Source organism: Carettochelys insculpta, chromosome 10 (genome assembly GCF_033958435.1).
Source record: "Carettochelys insculpta isolate YL-2023 chromosome 10, ASM3395843v1, whole genome shotgun sequence".
NCBI lineage: Eukaryota > Metazoa > Chordata > Testudines > Carettochelyidae > Carettochelys > Carettochelys insculpta.
Window position 1 is genome coordinate 21553778 of NC_134146.1, and position 21268 is coordinate 21575045.

General features: G+C 41.0%; 1 protein-coding gene across 2 annotated transcripts in view; it reads left to right on the forward strand.

The window, feature by feature from the left end:
- Positions 1 to 2553, forward strand: part of GRK7 (G protein-coupled receptor kinase 7) — a 40045-nt gene extending 37492 nt beyond the window's left edge. For both annotated transcript variants that reach the window (XM_075003827.1, XM_075003826.1), the window contains one exon: positions 620 to 2553. In XM_075003827.1, coding sequence (XP_074859928.1) covers positions 620 to 962 — 343 coding nt within the window. In that variant the 3' untranslated portion in view covers positions 963 to 2553. The remainder of the gene's footprint in view (positions 1 to 619) is intronic.
- Positions 2554 to 21268: the final 18715 nt, after the last annotated feature.

Below are 21268 nucleotides of genomic sequence, written 5' to 3' on the forward strand. Positions count from 1 at the left end.
GTTGATCTGTGTGGAGCTACCAATGTGAGTAAGAAATTCTTGTGAAAATAAGGGCTTTTGTACAGGGCTCTGTATGATTTTTGTTTTGTTTTAGTTTTTTTTGAGCTGTGGACCAAGGACCGTTTTGGATGATACCCCAAATATCCATTTTACTTGTCACCTGTTTCGCACTGAAACCACTGTTTTCAGAGTTGACAATTGAGTGCACTACTCACTGAAACACCTACTACAATTTCCTGGCATTCTAATTCCAGCTAAAATAAAGCAAATTATCTGTTCTTTTGTTCTTAACAGTAGTCCCCATACTTCCCCCTCCTTGGCATCAGTTCCATTGAAAACCTGACTTTCCTAGCTGAAAAGTGAAAAATAGCTGGATCCTATTATATACCTAGCAGCTCCTGGTTTTTGAAAGAACATACAAAGGGCTGGGTTAATGAAAGCCATTTAAGATTAAAGTAGTCCCATAGTTGTGCAATTGAACTCTCCCAAAATGTAGAAACATCCTCATTTTATGCTATGATTCCACTTTAGAGTTCTTTCTGTTTTATATATATAATTCACGCTCATTAGCTAATTAGCACATCATAGTTTTGCCTGACAATCTCTTGCTTTATTGCAGGAGCAGTGATGATGATCCAAGAAAACATCCTTTCTTCAAAACAATAAACTTCCATAGGCTGGAGGCAGGCCTTATTGACCCCCCTTTTGTACCAGATCCATCAGTTGTGTATGCCAAAGATGTAGCAGACATTGCTGACTTCTCTGAAATTCGGGGGATTGAGTTTGATGACAAAGACAAGAAATTCTTCAAGAAATTTGCAACGGGTGCTGTCCCTATAGCCTGGCAGGAAGAAATTATCAAAACAGGACTCTTTGAAGAACTGAATGATCCCAACAGAGTAGATACTGGAGGATGTGCAAATGGGGGTGAAGCCAAATCAGGAGTTTGTGTATTGTTATAAATATCACATCGTTAACAAAAAGGGTGAAAATGCACCACAGAACTTTCCAAATTCTAACAGCGTTCCAAAAACTCATCTAAGATGTTTAACAAGAGTTTATCAGTCTAAGATATGACATTAACAAGGCAAGTATGACCATAAGTTGAATGGCTATCAATAAGACCAGTAGGCCCACAAATTGAAGGGACAGTCTACTACTTTGTTTTAGCAACAGAGATAATCTGTTTATTGTGTTGGAAGCGATCAAGAAGAAGCATCAGGTTTATTTTAGGAAACATAGGAAGACAGCAGTCCATCACTGTGTGCATGTGAAATATGAAAGCATCAATAGGCACCTGTTCTGAAAATGGATGAGTGTGCCATTGCAATACACTCTTTTCTTGATTTCTCTTTCTCTGCCGATGGCCGCCCCCCCCCGGCCTTTTTAATTCAAATGTTTCCCTTTTTCTACAGTTTCAATGAAGGCTTTTAAATAACGAAGTAATACTCCCAGTAATTAGACAATGAATTTGGACTTCAGACATCACAACAAACTTAAGAATATGTAGCCTATCTAGATTTCTCAGTTCACCTTAGCCACTGAATGTTTCTGTAGTAAAATGTCCAAGTTCTCATTAATGTAAAAACTTCAGTAGGAATAAGAATGGAAAGAATAGGTCAAATTTTCCTGTGTTTTCACTTAATAAGACTGATGGAGAACCAGTGAAACAGAGGAAAGAAATTGACTTAATATTGTGTAAGCTTATTCTTTTGAATAGTTACATTACACCTCATATGAAAAACTGGATATTTGATTGTGAATGTACATCCATTTTTTGCTATCTAGTTCAACTTTTTATCAGGTTTCCTGATACACGTGTTTGTATTTGTTTCAACTGTAGTTTAAATTAAACTACAAATAAATCACAACACTTTGTTACTGGCCTTTAAAAAAGAGTAGTTTCTAAGTATAATAGCAATCTTAATTCAATCTGCCACAAAAATAAAATTCACTATTTTTGTAAGTGATGAGGAAAAATGATGTAAGTTGTATATTAGTCTAAATGTATAGCTTCACCGGTTCTTGAACAAACTTTATATATTTCTATTTATTGTGAGTTAGAATACCCTGAAATTAATTCACTTGGGACTCGATTCCACAAAAACTCTATACCTGACAGAGGTCTTCCTACCAAGAGAAGTCCTCATGACTGGTTGTACATTAGTAATTACCATAGTACACAGTAATTGCTAGCAGGAGTAGCCCCTTTTTTCCCCCACTTTCTGCTGATTTCAACGGGGAATGATGGTGTTCAGCTCCTTAGAGCAGTGGACCATTAACATTCAGTCCTGCATTCTTTATAGAGGCAAGTTTTCTACTAAACTGAGGTTTTCCTCAATAAAAATTGCAGGATTAGGCCTCTATATCTGAAACAAAGAGGAATTGCTAAAAATAGACTGCATCTATAGCCACTTCTAATGTACAATATGTGAGTTTTATAGCCTTAATAAACTATTAATGTAATAGTTTTGGTGATCCCAAATATGTACCTGTCAAACTATATGTTTCAGATATTTAAAAAAAAAATTAAAATTACAAGTAAATAAATAGATATCCTACTATGGTTCTTACCTTTTGTACTGAATGATTAATTGTAGAGTGGTTTCTTTTTCTTCTTTTAAAAATTCTTAACCAGTTTTCTTCTTTCATGTTCTGCACATGCATATGAAAGATATTATATCAGTTGGAGAATGCTGTTCATGAATGTGATTAGGAAGCCAGAAATTGAATTCTGATCTGGATCACACCACCTCAAAACAAAGCAATAAACAACCGCCACCTCGCTGTAGGGGTGAAGAGGTACCTAGCCAGCCTATCAAATTATTGTAAGGGGGTTATTGGCCAGATTCTGACTTATGCTGTTCATATGGCAATAAGGATGCTTTTGAAAAGGTATTAGAAAGTAGATGGACTTACAGACAAAAGATGATGATGTGGTCCAACACAGAAAGAGCAAAGATGGGATCTGTGGTTATTCCTTACTCTGTCACTGACTTCCAGTGGTTTTATTTCTCTCTGCCTCCATTTCCACCTCTGTAAAAACCCTTTTAAAAGCACTTTTGAGATTCACAGGTGGAAGTTGCTAAAGAATTGCAAAGCATTCTAGTAAATGCGCACAAAACTGTGTAGTACAGAGGGGAAATGATCCACAGGTCCGCCAGCTCCACAGAAATTACACTTCTTGTGTCCTTTGTAGTTAGGGCCCCTGAGAAGCATTGAGGAGCAGGTTGTAAGTGTTCTGGCAATACACAGCTGAACTCAGTTTCATAATCCCCTTTCAAGCAGATTACTCCTACAGTATCTTATTCTTGCTCCTGGTAAGATAATATGCAGCAAGGGCTGAGCTCGGGGGTGGAAAGCAGCCAGAATATTGGCTCACATTACTACTACTGTTGTAGTATAAACATGTTCCCGTTTGGAGGGAAGTGATGTATGTATAGAACTAGAATTTGACCCCATGGTAAAAGCATGTTTCACCTGCAATTTGCAAAACACAGCACTTTGCCAAATGGTAGAGCAAAATCTATTGCAATACCTAAATGGGAGAGTTCAGAACAAAGTTTCCCTCCTCACAGGCCCACAGTAGTATATGACTGTGGTTTTAAAAAGATCTATTATGTCAAGAATTCCCAAAGGGTGTGCATTAGTAGGCTATCAATGCATGCCTTAGTGTGCCATGTAAACTGCTCAAAGAAGTACATCAATAGTCTACTGATGCACATCCTGGCATGGCTCTTGCTGAGAGCCTAGCACAGTAGTTTTCCAATTCAGTTTCTAAAATCTGCCAGTGTGGGGATTTGTGACACAGGTGTCTCCATTACAAAGAGACAAGAAAGAAAAGAGAAGCAAGAACTAAAGCTTGCAAATGCATTTTCTCCGCTATTTTCAATGTTCACTTTTTAAAGGGCTTCAGTGAAATATTTGGGTTCCTTTCTCTTTCTCCTCCTCCTCCTCCTCCTCCTGCTGTTGCCATTAATCTTGATATGCTTTCAAGAAAAATTTGGTGGTGGATTAAAGGCCACTTTTAACATCTTGCTTTGTTTTATAAAATACAAGGCCCTGATTCTGCAAAGACTTACGAATGTGATACCAGTACCTGTTGAAGCGAGTGACATTGCTCACATGTATCAGAGAGGTAGCTGTGTTAGTCTGTAGCTTCAAGAACAACAAGAAATCTTGTGGCACCTTATAGCCTAACATATTCTGGAGCATAAGCTTTCGTGGGCAAAGACCACGAAAGCTTATGCTCCAAAATATCTGTTCGGCTATAAGGTGCCACAAGACTTCTTGTTGTTCTCATTGCTCACATGGATAATACTGTCCTGCCTAATCTACTTCACTATGGCAGAATTTAGAATCAAGTTGACCAATTCCCTAATTTAGTTTTTGTAATAGAAAGTGGGATTTGAAATGCTCAGAGGAGAATGACCTACTATCTATGTGTACCCTTCCAACTGATTGACAAAACTTTTGTCATGGCAAAGACAGAAAGGCAGCCACAGTTTGGGGGAGACAAAAGGGGAGAGACTGCTTTTACACCTGATACCTGTAACATAGTCAGTATTTATAGGACTTACTTATTGGTAGGAACGAAGTCCGAGCTGTGCACTTCAAGGAATGTTACATTAGCACAAATGCCCAACTGACCAATCAGAACCTGGCTTTGGAGAAGCAGTTCAACTTGATATTTTAAATGTCCACGGAATTTTCTTACTCCACATCAATAATATATTTGTGTCAGATGAGCCAGTTTTGTACATAAGTCAAAAGTTCCTTGGCAAGTCTATCTCTTCTAGGATCATCTCTCCAACGTAGTCACAAGCAAATTTCAGCACAGTAACAGTAAGTAAAATGGGATGGGCATGTGATTTCTCCTGGACTTCTAAGTATGGTTGAAAGACGGTGTTGTGCAGTACAATAAGCTATTTCGCATCACTACTATTTAAGCACGCAAAATTCTTAATAGTGATCTTCAAAATAATTTAACTTTTACTGTTTAAATATCCAAATAGGGCTGATTTTCATATCTAGAGATAAAAGTAAGCTGAATAATTGAACTCTTGTCACTCACTTTAAAGATGGCCACTGCTCCTCTGAAGCTAGGAAAGTCTATTTTATTTTTATCTGCTATCAGTACAATTTCATAGCAAAATGTTTAAATGCCTGAAGTCCACTGATACAATAAAAGGCTGTAAAATCCAATTTGTGATTGTGCACACTAGTCACTTGTTAATGTTGTATACACAATAAGATTAAGATTTACGATGTCTAAAGAAATACTTTCTAAAAAAGAACAAAAATCACACTTCTTTTTTTAATGTTGAAAAATAATTTCATTGAGAGATGGACAACTCACATCCCAGGTTTCTAAGACAAAACTAGTGTTTTTTCACTAAATTTTAAAACTTTATATATGGGGAAAAATTTCTGGCCCATTTTTGTAATAGAAGTGTTGGCTAACTCATAACAAACATTTTAACTAAAGCCCACCTATGATTACTTCAATTATTCAGCATTAATTGAAAGGCTTCATTCTGATGTTTCTAAGGAGCTCACTTCATAGACATGTTACAAATTAAAGGACATTAGGTGAAGGTAAGTTTTCAACATGACTGATTAATTATGTTTTACTTTATTGAAAAGAACTTTAAAAATTATGTATACTGTCTGATTTAAAATGAGAGTTTGAAAAGTACTCAGGAAATATTGGCTTGCTTTTCAACTGCCTTGCACTCTGTTTAATTATTTAAAGCAGTGCAGTGAGTGGGAAATGTTGGCATTCTTTCATAAGCATTTTGTACTGACTATGTAGTTTGTACACCTGTAAACATAAGGAAGTACAATATCAGGTCTTCCATTTGGTCCAAATTAAAAAATGTTGGGTCCCTGTGCCCTATGGAAATCTGAAGGATCCCCCTGCCTTCCTTAAACTAGAAAGGGATTATTTCATCTCTACTGCATTATGGGGGATATGGGATAATTTAGTCCATCACACATTTTTTGCCCCATTTAGGCAGCCGGTATCATGTCTTCTCTTAGAACTTTGCAACTACTAATCTCTGCAATATAACAAAATGTTCTACTTACAGTCGTTGGTGAAAATTGTTTAGATAAATGAAGGGTTTCATGTTTATGTTAAAAAGAATTCCGGTCTTATTAAATTTAATTGACATTTTTCCTTATCAAACCTATGTTTTGGCCAGTATGGCCTGACTAAGTCACTAATACGACAGTTGCACTTCACAGAGTGAAGAGATATCACAATGCTGAGTCATATATTTTATTACCTTTGCATCCTGTAGCATGAGAAAGTGGAGAAAATGTTATTATAGTGAATACCAAAGGGATTCCTCTGGTTTTGTCACTTGTCATATCTTGTTGCTCAGCTAACAGTAGTAGTGTAACTTTAAAAAAAACAGCTATTGAATGGAGCTGTTCAGGCGGACTGTATTTACTTTACAAGACTGCATGCAAAGATGGTATTGGGGATGCTAGCTTTGTTACATGACTGAATCACAAAGGCAGGCCTGCTGACAGGGGCTGGTGGGAGCTGCGGACAAAGGAGTCAATGGCTCCAGGCCTGGTGATACAAAAGGCCTTGGAATTCCTGATCACTGCTGCTGGAGCCCTGGACCTTTTAAATCACTCCCAGGGCCATGTGCAGTGCACATCAGGCAGCTCTGAAAGGCTGGTGGGTGAGACTACCACCACCCTGTTCCTTCCACTTGAGGCCCCCCCCTGCTATAGAGCAGGTTCTGCCCTTGCCTTGCCCAGTGGCCTGGCAATTCTGTTGGCTTCCCTGAAGTGAGGTGAAAGATTCCCCCTGTGTAACAGGAAATGTACTTGATGGCTTCCATCATACCCACTTTCCCACCAACAAACACATCCACATGAGAACACATACAATGTGTTGGGTAAGCCTAGATATTTTAGAGATAACCAAAAAGCTCTTTAAGCCAGAATTATTGTTGTTACTAGTACTAGTCTTGATTCTTTATTTCATATCCATGAAGCCATAAATCTTATTTAACTACATTGGGTAAATTATTCTGGGTAAAGTATTCTCAACTCCTCAGAAGAGGGCAGTGCTGAGCCCATCACTGAGAAGATTGCACCTGAAGACTTTAGGTCTCCTCCTGATTTCACAACAGTGCTAATTAGAAGTAGCTCAGTGGAATCATTTGAATTAAGCCAATGCAAAACTGAGGCAGGGGAGGGAAAAGAAATGAAGACTGGGTATTTGAAAGGATAAGATTAATAGAAGGGGAGAGGGGAAATTGGTGGAAATGATGAAGGAGAAAAGCCTGCAAACAAGCGTCACTGTCATGGTGAGCTTAGACCATTAAAAAACATTGGCAGGACTCAGGAGTGTTAGTCCTTAATGGTAATGGAGACATTTCCTGATTCCAAGGCTAGCAGTGGAGAGAGCAAAGCGGAACAAATGAGAAAGTAGCACCAAGAGTATTAGATGGTGCAATTGGTAAGGTGCTCCTGATAGAGTTCTTTTCTCACGTGGGGCTGTCTGAGAACTGGAACTTCTTGGGAGCTGTCTGTAGCCCACAATAAAAAGTACTGTGATGGCACTTAACAATGGAGAGCAACTGTGCTTTCCCATGAGGGCTGAAGATAGGGAGCAGCAGATGCTCTCTCTGTCTCTCTCTCCCTCTCTCTCTCTCCCCCCCCAGTCCCCTTTCCTAACTGGACACTGGCAGGTGACTAGAGATTCCTGAGGTCTGTCTAATGCCCACACTCCAGAATTGCTGAGATAGGCCACAGCTCAGAAGGAGTCTATGTTGGCAAAACTTGTTGCCCAGGAGAATGAATGTTCTACCATCGTAGTGACATAAGTTACACCAGCATAAGCACTAGTGTGCTCAACACATAGCTTATACCAGTCACAGGGTGGGGTTAAATGTCTTCACCATAACTGCTGCGGTGGCGCAGTTGTGCTTGTAAACATAGCCTTAGCTGCATGGAGAGCTGTGCTACAGGAGAAGGAGTAGCGAAGACAGGGTGAGGAACAGTACATGATTTCATGCTGTACAAAGCAAAAATAATACTCTTAAAAAGCTACTGTTGCATTTAGTGTTCTAGTCAGTATCTGCTGATGGAAGCAACTGAGTTTAACAAGCAGAGGAGCCTCATTATTATCAAAAGCAGCAAAAACATCAGAATCATCACAAAGAGCCACAATGTCCAGTCAGCAAGACTAATTGGTTTCTCTGTGATACACTGGAGAGAAATGCCTGCTGTACAAACTTAAATCTGTAAGCCAAGGAGAGTTTTGCTTCCTTTCTGAGTAATATCAATAAACAACTGGAAGTTACACATTGAAGTTACACAGAAATGGATGTTTTGGCAAGACATTGATCTCAAAGATGGTGATGTTTGTGTATGAACCAAACTGCAACAGTGGGACTGTAGTTCCACCCTAATAAGTCAAGGAATGTGTATGAGACTAATGTGAAAATCCACAGTAAGTCATTCTAGGAACTATTGCAGCTACCTTTCTGCCAGGATATTACCAAGACAAGATGGGTGAGAGAATATCTTTCATTGACCTGTTTTTGCACATGACAGAGACAAACTTTCCAGCTATATAGGGCTCTTCACCTCTGGGTATTTGTGTGGGAAGTACCAGCACCAGCACATCCAGGTTTTATATGGTGCCCTGATTGCTATTTGCGCATCTGGGGTGCCACTTCCTTGGAACAAAGTCTGGACATCGTGTATGAAGCAAGCAGGAGGGTTTATTACACACAGCACTGGTGGAGTGTCACTTCGCCCATCAGGACTCGGTGGAGCACTGCCAGGCAATAGATTACAATTGATTATATAGATTATTGAAGGGTGGGGGAAAATATAGCATGGGTGTTACCCAAGCCTGGATAGGTCCCAGCAGCAAGACAAAATGAGCACAATAAGCCAATAATCTAAAAAGGTTACAGAGTATCCCTGCCCATTGCTTACAGAACATTTTATCTCTAGTACAAGTGGTTTTCCTTAACAAGTTACTTAAACAAAGCAGACACGTAATGACATGTATGTGTCTAATTGGATTAATGATGTGTCTACAGGAGTAATGATGACACCTTCACACTGGCATATCTAGGAGTGCAGTATCTACAAGATTAAAGCAAAAGAGACAGTAACAGCATAGAGCAATAGCACATTTGTTTTGAGTTCCAGCCTGGAATAGCAAATGGGATGGTGCTATATCCTGGGTCTCACTTTCACAGCCTCTTCTTGCAATCTGGTTGCTGGGGCAACAATCCCTCCCTCCAAACTCCAAGGCCCTGTTTGAGTTGGGATGAGCTTCCCTGGGTCTTGTGAGTGAGATGAGGGGGGTGCAAGTGGGGATAACCTTCTGCTCATACTAACTGGGTTGCTGAACTATAGGTTTACAGGCCTACTCCAGACCTTAGGATTCAAATAGGGGGTCTTTAGCAGAATAACATAACCTGCCTCTGAAATTTCCATCCTACAGGTCTTGACAGCCAGCTCCACTCCCCATCCACTGGCCCTGGACCTTGTGCTCGGTCCTGGCTGCTAGCCCCACTGACTGCCTGCTAACCTGGGGGCCTGCACCCATGGTCCTACTCCTGGGGCATCGGCCCCACTCCTGGTGTTCCAGATGCCAGCCCTGAAGCTGGGGCTCCACTCCTGGCCCCAGGTCCAGTCCCAGCCTTGACCCTCTTACCACTGTTCAGGTTCTCCCTCCTGGAGACATGGTATTGCTCCCAGCCCCAACAATGGTGGGGATGTGCAGGCTGGGTAGGGAACTGGGTTTCAAGGCCCCCACTATTAAAAGGGTTCCAGCATCACTGGGTCTAGGAAAGAGACTCAGTGTTACAAGGTGGAACAGATTGATTAACACAAATATTTAGCAGACCTTGTAAAAGACCATTCACAGTAAAGTGGCCTGTCGACATCTTTGCAGCCAGAGGACTAAAAGGTGGGGGGTGGAGGAAGGAAGGGGTTAATAGGTTACTGGTTGTTGTAATAGGCCATAAATATAGTGTTTTTCTTGAGACCATGATTTTTAGTGTCTGGCAATGATATGAATTTAAGTTCTCAAGCTCATCTTTTGACGTATCCTTCGATGAGGAAAAAAACTCTCTCTGAATCCATCCAAAGGTTCAGACAGCACAAGCTGTGGATTGCCATACCAATCTTTATTTTTATACAAAGACCGTGTGGTGAAGCAACTGGCAAAGCAAAAAGACACACGCTGCTCAGAGTTAGCTGTAAAGTGCCATTGATTTTCTGTTGTTCTTCAAGCCATAAAATATGCTGGCTTCTGAGTCAGAGACATGCCAGCGCTAGAAAATTTGTCAGCTCAACTGATGGGAAAATGTCCTTGAACTTCTTCAAGCAATAGAATTCACTTGTGTAAACCTCAACATCCCTTTTGTTCTCTCTTCTTCCTTCCAGAATGGTTAACTCTATTGTAGGAAGTGATTAAGAATGTGGTTATTGGTAGGTGAAAGATGAAAGAATATAGTGTGGGATGAGCCACACTAATTTGGGGCAGAGGGGGAGCAGGAGACGGACTGCAAGATTCAATGTGCCGTGTGTAATGTTACCCTACTCAATTCTCTTACGCTTCACCAGCTGTGGCACAGGTTGTGGTATAAAGAACTAGGTAATCGGTCCAAAATTTTGGGTATGAGAGAATTGTGGGGCAAATTTTAAAACAATGGAAAGAATAAAATGTCAGTACTAGAAGGGTCACAATAAAGACTAAATCGCTTTACTCTTACAGTCCCACTCTCACATGCCTTCCCTCCCAGACCCACTCCCGCCCAGATTCCACAACCCTATCCTCAGCCCGCTCCCTACACGTTGTCCACATGATGCACTCCCACCCTCCGCCCACTCCTGCACCCTACCTCTCTGTCCCAACTCCCACTCCAGCCTGCTCCCACACCCTGCCCTCCTGCCCACACCTGCACCATCATCCCCCACTCCTGCACACTAATTCCCACCCAGACCCTACAACTCTACTTCAGTCCTTCCTTCTATTGCCTGCCCAGACCCTGTGCCCCCACCCACACACTGAACCCCATTTTGTCCCACCCCAGAACCTAGAAGGCCCCACAAAAATCTACCAGTCCCAGGCCTGCAGAAGGGTTAATGAATTTGTGGAGGGAAGCCATGAACCTCAGCAATCCCCATGGGGCTGGAGCATGAGGGGAACTCTGGTGTCCCTAACTGCATGTGGAAAGTGAGTTCTCTCTCTCTCTCTCGCACGCTCGCTCTTTTCCTGCTTCTCAGCTGGGGAGCCATGTCAGTGAGGTTTTTTTTTTTTTTTTCCCTTCTCACTTGAAGTGCCAAGTCTGCGAGGGGGCTATTTTGTTTGGTGTGGGTTGGGGTTTGTTTGTTTGCTTGCTTGCTTGCTTGCTTTTTGTTTTTTTGCTTTCCACTTGTGTGTGGCCCCCGACTGATGTTTTTCTGTGTGGGTTAGTGACTCCTGACCCAAAAAAGGTTCTCTATCCTGTGTGCAAGAGTCCACACAGACATAAAGGATTTTTTCTTGAATGCATATTTATAATGTATGGTAGAACACATGCTGACAATATCACGATTCATGTTGTTTTTTCCTTTGATGAGATAAATGAGGAATGCATTTTGAGTCTCTGATTTCTGGTCATCATAACAAGGGATGTTGGCTTTGAAATTAGCACTTTTTTTCAATGAAGTCCTTCATTAGCATTTCACAAGGCTTTTTGATGAGTTATTTGGTTATGGAGTATTGACAATTTAAATGTTTGTTATTGCATTATAACAGGATACAGAATAATGCAAGTGATGTCTGATTAGCTTTAGGAAGCCTCAACACCAAATATAGACCTACTTTCAACAAACACTTTGATCTTTAATAATCTCAGAATCATAAAATCCTGGGGCTGAAAGGGACCTTAGGAGGTCATCTAGTCCAGCCCCCGCCCCCCACCTAAAGCAGGATCAACTCTAACTAAATTGTCCTAGCCAGGACTTTGTCAAGCCGGGACTTAAAAACCACTAGGGATGGGGATTCCACCCCTTCTCTAGATAATGCACTACAGTGCTTCACCATTCTTCTGGTGAAATAGTTTTTCCTAATATCCAACCTACACCTCTTCTTCTGTAACTTCAGACCTTTGCTCCTTGTTCTGCCATCCATCACTATGGAGAACAGCTTCTCTGCATCCTCTTCAGAGCCCCCCCTCAGGAAGTTGAAGGTAACTATCAAATTGCCCCTCACTTTTCTCTTCTGCAAACTAAATAAGCCCAAATCCTTCAGCTTCTCTTCATAGATCATGTGCTCCAGCCCTCTACTCATTTTTGTTACCCTTCTCTGGACCTCCTTCATTGCATGCACCTCCTTTCTATACTGGGGTGGCCCAGAAGTGCACACAATACTCCAGATGTGGCTTCTCCAGTGCCGAGTAGAAGGGAATAATAACTCCTCTAGATCTGTTGGAAATGCTTCTCCTAATGCACCCCAATGTGCCGTTACCCTTCTTGGCTACAAGGGCACACTGTTGACTCATATCCAGCCTCTCATCCACTGTAATCCCGAATGGATTTTCTGCTCTACTGCTACTTAGCCAGTTGGTCCCCAGCCTGTAAGAATACTTGGTATTCTTTCATCCCAAGTGTAGGACTCTGCACTTGTCCTTGTTGAAACTCATCAGATTACTTTTGGCCCAATCCTCAATTTATCTAGGTCACTCTGGACACTATCCCGATCCTCCAATATAATAATATACATGTGAATTGGCCTGAATACACTGTGGCCTGACCTGATGTCTCAGGATCACACTACTGTCAACAGAGAGCTTTCTTGTCACAAAAAAAGGCTCCTTCTCCTGTCTTAAACATCAAACTAACACTGGTAGGGCAAATGAGTGCTGCAAATTCAGTAGTATTACCAAAATCAGCCCTATCCACTAAACATGGACTAACCCTCTTATAGCTCTTCTACCTGAGCAAAGACTGGTACCCAAACGCATTAGAAACGGATCACAACTGAGCAATTGTTTTCTTCAAACCAATGAAGGACACTGGTTTGGTTTGTTGCTCTTTTTCCAGCTGAAGGATATATCTGCTTTTGCTGTTGAATAAAACATTATTCTGTGTTTCAAGTCTTCATTTGCTCTGTATTTATTTTGAAAAGATAAACATAGATTAATTGCATTTTTAAAAAGTGAACTGATGTGAAGAGTGCTTTTGGATTTGAAATAAGTACGGGGAAAACCAGGTTGGTTCAATGTATCGGTTTTGAAAGATTGGATCCACCAACTGATGAGGATTCATTATTCTATCATTTACGCTTAGCCTTTAAAGCCGAAAGGGACCATCATGATCATCCTAGTATGATGTCCGACACAATGTAGGCCACAGACCCTTACCTCTCCTCTCCTGTAACACATGGACCTGTCACCTCTGGCTGAGTTACTGAAGTCCTCCAGTCTTCATTTAAAACTTCAAGCCACAGAGAATTTACACTTTACTTAGTTCAAACCAGCAGAGGAAGGCAAAAGCAAAAAACAAAAACAAAAAACCCAACCATCCAAAACAATCTAGGGTCACTGACACAGGGGAAAATTCCTTCCTGACCTCAGACAGGGCAATCAGGTAGAGCCCGATCATGTGAGCAAAACCCATCAGCTAAACACCTGAGGAAAAATTCTCTGAAGTAACTCAGAGCCATTTCCTCTGGTGTCCCATATCTCCAGTCATTCGATATATGTTCCTCTAACAATGGCATATCTGTTGGAGGCAATCTCATAATACCAAACCCTCAGAGAGCTTGTGTGAGATGTGACATGGGAGGGCTCAGGTCCCCCAGCCCCGCTGGGAGGGAAAGGGATTCTGTCCTCTCCCTGCACCTCCTGCCTCCTCGCATGTTTGGACATGCTTCCTGGAAAATGGGCAGGGAGCACGATGGAGACACTTCTGCCTGAGAGAGCCTGGCTGTTACACCAGAGACTGTCAAATAACCTCTATTTGGGGCTTGTTTCCCAAGATAACTGAGATGGCAACTAGTTTTTCTGGGATATACGGAGTCGCAGGATAGGAGTCATTTCAGGCTGACACAAACTGACAAACCATAGTCCTAATTCTAACTCTTAAAATTATTTTAAAATTGGATTTATGAGGCTTTCAATGTCCATTATGGTTGGGAATAGGAACAAATGTATTGTGTTGTATGAATGGCCATTGATTCTCTTCTGTTCTCATGATCTTCCTAGAAAGGAAAAAATAGCAATCATCCTAGAGAGGCTATTATTTTAAATGAACAATGGAAAAATTAACAATGGTAGAGAGGAAATGTTACTGTGCTTGTACAATAAATTAAAAAAATAAGATTGCAAATAATCCCTAATCTAAAGCTAATCAGGAAAACCATTTAGAGGCCTTTTCTCTTATGTTTTTCTAGATAGCAGATAATGAATGCTGCTACTGGTCTTCATTTAAGTAAGCCAATGCAGAACTAATGTTAGTGGGTTTTTTTCAGACCCAAAGGTTATGTCTACCCTAGAGGGTTTTGTCATCAAAACCAGGGGTGTGTCCAGACATCCCAGGAATTCTGTAGACAGCAAATCAACAGAAGGCAATGCTTTTGTTGACAAGCTTATCCTGCTCCTCACAAGGCATAACACCTGTGTTAACAAAGACCTGCCAACAGAAAGCCGGTCTGGAAGTTCCGGAGGGCCCTCTGTTGACAGACAGGACTTCTGAGACACTGGGCAGCCTTGTCTGCTGTGCTTCCAGTTTGCCCATTTCTCAAGAGAATGGCCAGGCAGTCCAGCCTCTCTCTGTTGATAGAGCAGGTTGCTTGGCAGTTTGGCCGCGATCTGTTGATAGAAATTTTGTCAGAAGATAACTTCCGACAAAAACTTTTGTCAGCACTTTGCTGTAATCTAGACATATCCCAAGGACATAAGTTTTGTCATCATAAATGGTAGTGTAGACATCGCCTTTGAATAACATCTAAATTCCTGAATACGTTCCCAATACATCAAAATTCAGAGGAGCTAATATAATATTTAACCCTCGTAAAAAATAAATTTAGTAAAATGAACTTTCTGCATTCATCTTTCCGATGAAATTTGAAATGCTATGAACTTGTTTTCTCTGGGTGTACATTAAAGACCTGTTGCACCAATCCCCGCCGTCCAGAATATGTTTATTTTAGATTAAAGGGACAAAGACAGAGGCTCTGATTCAGCAAACCATTGAACACTTGCTTAACTTTAAATGCATGGGTGTTCTCAGTGGCTGCAAGTTTAAACTAAGCATGGACCTGGTGGATTCGGACAAACAGAGAGCAATCTAATGTTTCTTAGAAAGGAATGGAAGTCTGTAATGTTTGTTATCTATTTATTCCCTTCTTGCTACCTTTGAGGGGCCACTTGCATTTTTGAGACCACCCATCTGAATACAGCTGCTGGCAGTTCAGGTCTGTGTAACCATAGCCATTTTGTGTGTAGCCAGTCAGTGAGTTTTGTCCACAGAACCCGAGTTTTGTCCATAAAACTCTCTAGTGTCGACATAGCCATAGTGCCTGAAAATCCTCTTATTTCTGTAATACAAGTAGTATTAAGAGTAGCTGAAGAATAATGGTAAACTGATTTCAAGAATTAAAAGTTTTCTTTTCCAGACTATAATATAAATGTATTGCATTTCTTAAAAACAAAACAAAACAAAACAAAACTGCAATAGAAATTGAACTTACAATATACTAAACCTGCCCAGTAAAGTTTTATTAAGCGATTATACTAGGAAACCTGACAGACATGATCTATTTGGACGTATATGTAGTTCTAGACAAATGCCATCAGGAAACAGAGATGAACTTAGCTGAAATGAATGGATCAAGATATTGTTTCCCGAAGTTCAGAGGCAAGATTTTTTTCATGGAGTTTTGTTAATTCTTTCTATTATAGAAATGAGGCCTATGCCAAAGTTTTAGATTCAAAGCTGAACTTTCTTAACGTATGAAGGTTTTCACAGCCAAGTTCTGGCCAATAATTACTACTTGGAATTACTGACTTTTCATTATATAGCATCAACAATTCATCAATTACTTTTAATTTACAAACTTACCGATCAATCTCCTTAAATCGATGTTACAGGCTAATTTATATATCTAGAAAGTATACAGTGAAAAGGTGAGATGGACTCATATTTACACAGTGTTATTCTGTATTTTGATTTCCTAAGGGTAAAGAATGGAATACATTCTTATGATATGAAGCTTTGAAAGTGAAAACCGTAACAAAGGATAGTTTAAAATTCAGCACACTCTGCTTTATAGGAGTACACCATAGCTGCCTTACCTGGAATTTACCCAGGAAACTGATTTATTTGTAATCGGAAAGAGTGCTGCTTAATTATTAACACTAATAAAATTGCTTTCTCCTCAAGATCCAGCTCAACCAATTAAGAATGTGCTTGAGGGGCAAATTGGGATAGTTACATTTTGCAGTCAAGTTTTAGACAGAAATTTTCTTGTACAGATTTTTGGGGCTTATAATGGATTTAGGAACACTTCTTGGTGGCATATACAATAGTAAGGATGCAAGCTCTCTGCCTTCTGTGTTTTTCCAAACACCCTGTTTTAGGTCTGCCTACCTCTAGTTCTCTGCCATGGCTGCATAACCAGCAAGAGTTATTCTTCTCTGATATTATAACTATGAACCTTCCTCTGTCCCAAGCTTGGATGGTCTACCTTGGCATGGGGGGACTTCTCTATGGACTGTGAAGGGAAGGACTCCTCCCTTAAGATTAAAGGGAGCAGCTTAATCTCCCTGTGGCCACTACAGAGAGGTTACATTGATGATTGTGAAAAAGCTTCCTATGGTGGAACTGCTTCAGCTCTTAATATACTGTATGTAGAGGTCAGCTACAATTTTCAGCTTAAGCACTTTTTCTCTAGCAGGTTGCATCTGGCCCATGGAGATGGAGTGAACTGATCTGAGAAAACATAAAGCATCCCAATGTCCACATGTTGCGATCGTATTCTTTTTGTAATGACGCAGAGATATTTAAGAGGTGGAACAAAAGATTCACCTTTTCACTCTTTTATAAGTACTGGCCCTGAAACAGACACAGTTAGGAAATATAACTTTAAAACCTTGTAGATCGTTTATTTGTTTTTGTGTCCTTATTGAAAAATCTCAGAGAATTGAAATAGTGGATCAAATTCTGTGTTAGTTGTTTTATAAACAGTTCTATAGGTATCAAAAAGAATATAATTAGCTATTGAATGCTGTAGGATGATTGACCTCTTTATAGTTTGTATTTTATGATTGTCTATTAAATTCTACAAGAGTGGTGCAATATTTTATAACAAATTAAAGGTGAAGGCTTCCATGATGGGAACAGACGACAACAATATGGTGGAGCTGCCACACTTTCCGGCTTTGGGAAAACTCTGACTCATTTCCTATTTTCAGAAGTTCGCATACTGCAAACTTCCTCTGGCACAATAATTTGGGTGAAAAGCGGCTGATTTCTAAACACAGTGATTCATTCTCAAAGTCAATGTCTTGCTACTTCAAATGATCAGAGAAAATAACTTCTTTATGAGTATTTCAGTGCTTTTCCGAAAGTGGAGGTATCCCATGGCATGGGGGGAATCCCATGAGTAAGAAGAAACATACTAAGAGATGCATTTAAGACCTGTTCCTGAAAGGTGCCGGACATTCTCAGTTCTGTCTGAAATCAAAAGGCATTCAGGGTGTTCAACAGTTCACGGAATCCAGCTCTTGCTGAATGGCAGTATCATCCACAAATTATTATTAAAATTATTTTTTAAATAACAGTATTCAAGAGTTAAGTGCATCTCATATACCATCTTATTAAGGCTTTATTAATAATACTATTATGAGGTACCTATTAACTAGGTATCCAGCTGTACTGAATATTGTTTTAATTAAGGAATATATAGTTTCGATTATGAAGTAAAACACACCCTTACACAGCCAGACTACAATCCATACTTTAATACTTAAATTAATAAATCCTGATAAGGAACAATTTATTCCAATAGTTTACACAGTACAGTGAACTTCCTGCTGAACAGTACAGAAAAAGCTACCTTCTACTAACACCTTTTAAACAAAAGTGCATGCTCAAAGAGCTATTAATAGGCACTTTTGAGTCAAGCATTCATTAAAAATGTCATTAGATGGTTCAAAGACAAAATTTGAAAGGCAGGGTGTTTGACGTAAACATGCACATTAACATGTTTAAAATGTGAAAATTGTGTTGAAAGACATTGTTAAATATAAGATCTAATTTATTGTATTCAAATACAGTATGTTGATTCCTATAATAAAGAAAACATCTTCTAGGACTTCTGAGTCTCATGACAGCTCCTGGGTTTTGAAAAGCACATAGAATGCTTGATACCCTGCTGATAGCCCCCCGGTGCAGAGAGACACTGCCTCACCCTTGTTTGTTTATCCAGGAAAGCAGAGCTCAGATGCACCACTTGTTATTTTTTTCCTGAACTGTTCATCTCTACAGTAAACCCTCGCTATATTGGACCCCATTTTACCAGGCACCAGTAATAATGAACATCGACTAGCTTCCCCCTCCCAAAGAAAGTAGAGTATAGTACTGTACTCTACAGTACTGTAAATGGCGACTCACCAGAGAAACCACTGGTCCCCCGGCAGCTAAGACTGCCACAGCTGTGAGGTCCCTGGCTGCGGCTGGAACTGCTGCAACAGTGGGGTCCATGGCCACAGCTTGGAGAGCTGCCACCACTGTGTTCCCCACACCCCATGGCTCAGATCCACAGTGGCGATCCGAGCCACGTTGGGGGGAAGGGACACAGTGGCGGCTCAGAGCCAAAGGAGTCACCGCACTCTGCCCTGAACTCAGATGGCTTGGAGCTGGAGAAGCAAATCCTCGGAGTAAACCCTATGATATTATGGGCTTTCAGTTTTAATGGACACCCCTCCCCTGCCATTAGTCCACTATATTGAGAGTTTACCCTCCTCAGTCTTCTAGCTGGCTTAACACGGGCATAATGAAGTCGAGGGACTTGTCCAAGATCGTATAGTGAATCAGTGTCTCAGCTAGGATGAGAAACCTGAATACTACTTTCTCCCATTGTTTGCAAAGCTAATCAGTCCTCTGCAAACTGGAAGGAAACAATGATTTTATTTCTCACTCCAGTTCACTGTAGAGACTGAGTTTGCATATATATAAAATTTGCATAGGTGGAATTAAGTAAAATAAAAAAAAATAACACACATATTACAAGCTTCTAAGAGGACATGCTAGGCAGAAACAGTTAATAGAAATATCTCTTTTAATCTATGTTTGTGTTAATCTTTTTAGGAAGACCATTTTTTTATAAGGTCTCTCTGCTTATCAAATGTTTAACCACTCCCTGTGATAAATCCTGGGAATCTATACTTATAAGCATGGTCCACTATGTGCACATGTGAAATGAAGGGGTTGGGGAAGAGGGGAGAGGCACTTTTGAGGTGTAATTGCCTCAGCCACCACTGAGTCCCTCCACTGGAGCATCTGGGAAGTGTTGGCCAGCTGAGCTGAAGTCAGTGATGTCATATTCACTGATTGCAGAAGTAGGAAGAAAAGGAGTAAGTCCTTAATATTTTCAATAACTGAAACAAGGGATGAGAAAGTTAGTTGTGGACATCACTGTCAGTCAGGCCATCTAAATGTGGTTGTAAGGTATCCAACTTCATCCATCCATGTTTGAAATTTTTGGTCAACGTGACTGAGAGGTTACACGGAAAGGGAAGTGTTCTAGTCGCCTGGTCTAACAATAAAGATTGTGGAGTACTTTAAGATCTACTAATGAAAATAATTTTATCACAGACAGGTATCAACAGAAAACCCTTCTCTCCCTCTCTTCGCCTCTAGTTATAATTCAACATTAGTGAATACAATGTTGTGTAGACACTTAAAGTGCAGTTCTACCCAGCAAATGATTGTTAAAATAATACAGTGGTTCCCATTGTCAATCTGTCACAAATTTCCACATGAAATTAGAACTGTTTCAGAAGCAGTGCTAGCCCATTAGGGCCTTAAGCAGGAATATGTTGACTCCTTCTCCACCACACATACTACAAAAGCAAACAGGTGGCCCTCCTGAGCTGCTCAGGGCCCTACGTAACTACTGAGGCTACATCTATACCACAACAGTAAATGGACTTAAGCTACACAACTCCAGCTACGTGAATAACGTAACTAGACTCAACGTACCTTGTGTTGAGTTACCATGGCCTCTACACTATGGGGAGTCAATGGGAGAAACTCTTGCATCAACTTCCGGTAGGCCTTGTGTACACCAACCCCCACTGTCAATCTACTTCAGCTATGCAAACAGTGAAGTTGAAGTTGACATACTTACCACTGCATCTTGCGTGCACTGAGCTCGGTGGGGAGTGCTCTCCCATCAATGCCAGCTACTCTTCTTGCTTTGGGGGAGTATGGCGTTGATGGGAGAGCACTTGGAGATCGATTTATTGCATCTAAACAGATATGATAAATTGACAGCTAGGGGATCAATCAGTGTTGTCCCTGGCATAGTGTAGACATACCTTTACTCTTCCCAAGGATCCAAGATCCAAGAAAAAGTAACAGGGTTGACGGGAGAGCGACTGTGATCAGTTTGGTGGGTCTTAACTACACCCACAAAATCAACAACAGTGGGTCAATCTGGGTGAGTCAGTGTGGGCTGTAGTGCGGATGTAGCCTTAGCCTGCTGATTCCTAATATAGACTCCAGAAATTCGTATGTAAAATATCTTTTCCTGCCCCGCCCATCCCCACACACAACTGCTGAACCTCACTCACTCAGGGCTCAGACTCAGCTGGCTTCCCCCCACCCCCGCCCCTTTTGCCCTAGCTCTACCAGTAAGAGGTTTTGCAAACCAAACTATGCCCTCATACAACCCAATTATATTGAATCCCATTTCAGCACAGGAGGATAGGGAACAGCCCCTGCTGCAGGTTGGGGAAGGGAATAGGAGGGTGCGGGGAGCTGCACAGAGGAGGTGACAGTGGCCCAATGAAGGAGAAGTGGGGTGCAGCAGTGCACAGAACTCATGTGAGGTAGGTGAGGGGCTGAGAGGGACTTAAGCCTGAGGTTGGGGGGATCCTACAGCTGGCGCTGCTGGCCAGAGCTCCAAGCCCCAGATGGCTCCCAGATGCAGGTCTGCCAGGGACCCCGCACCTCAGATTTCCTGGTTTTTGGAATTCTTATGCAGGACAGGCACCCCTGGCTG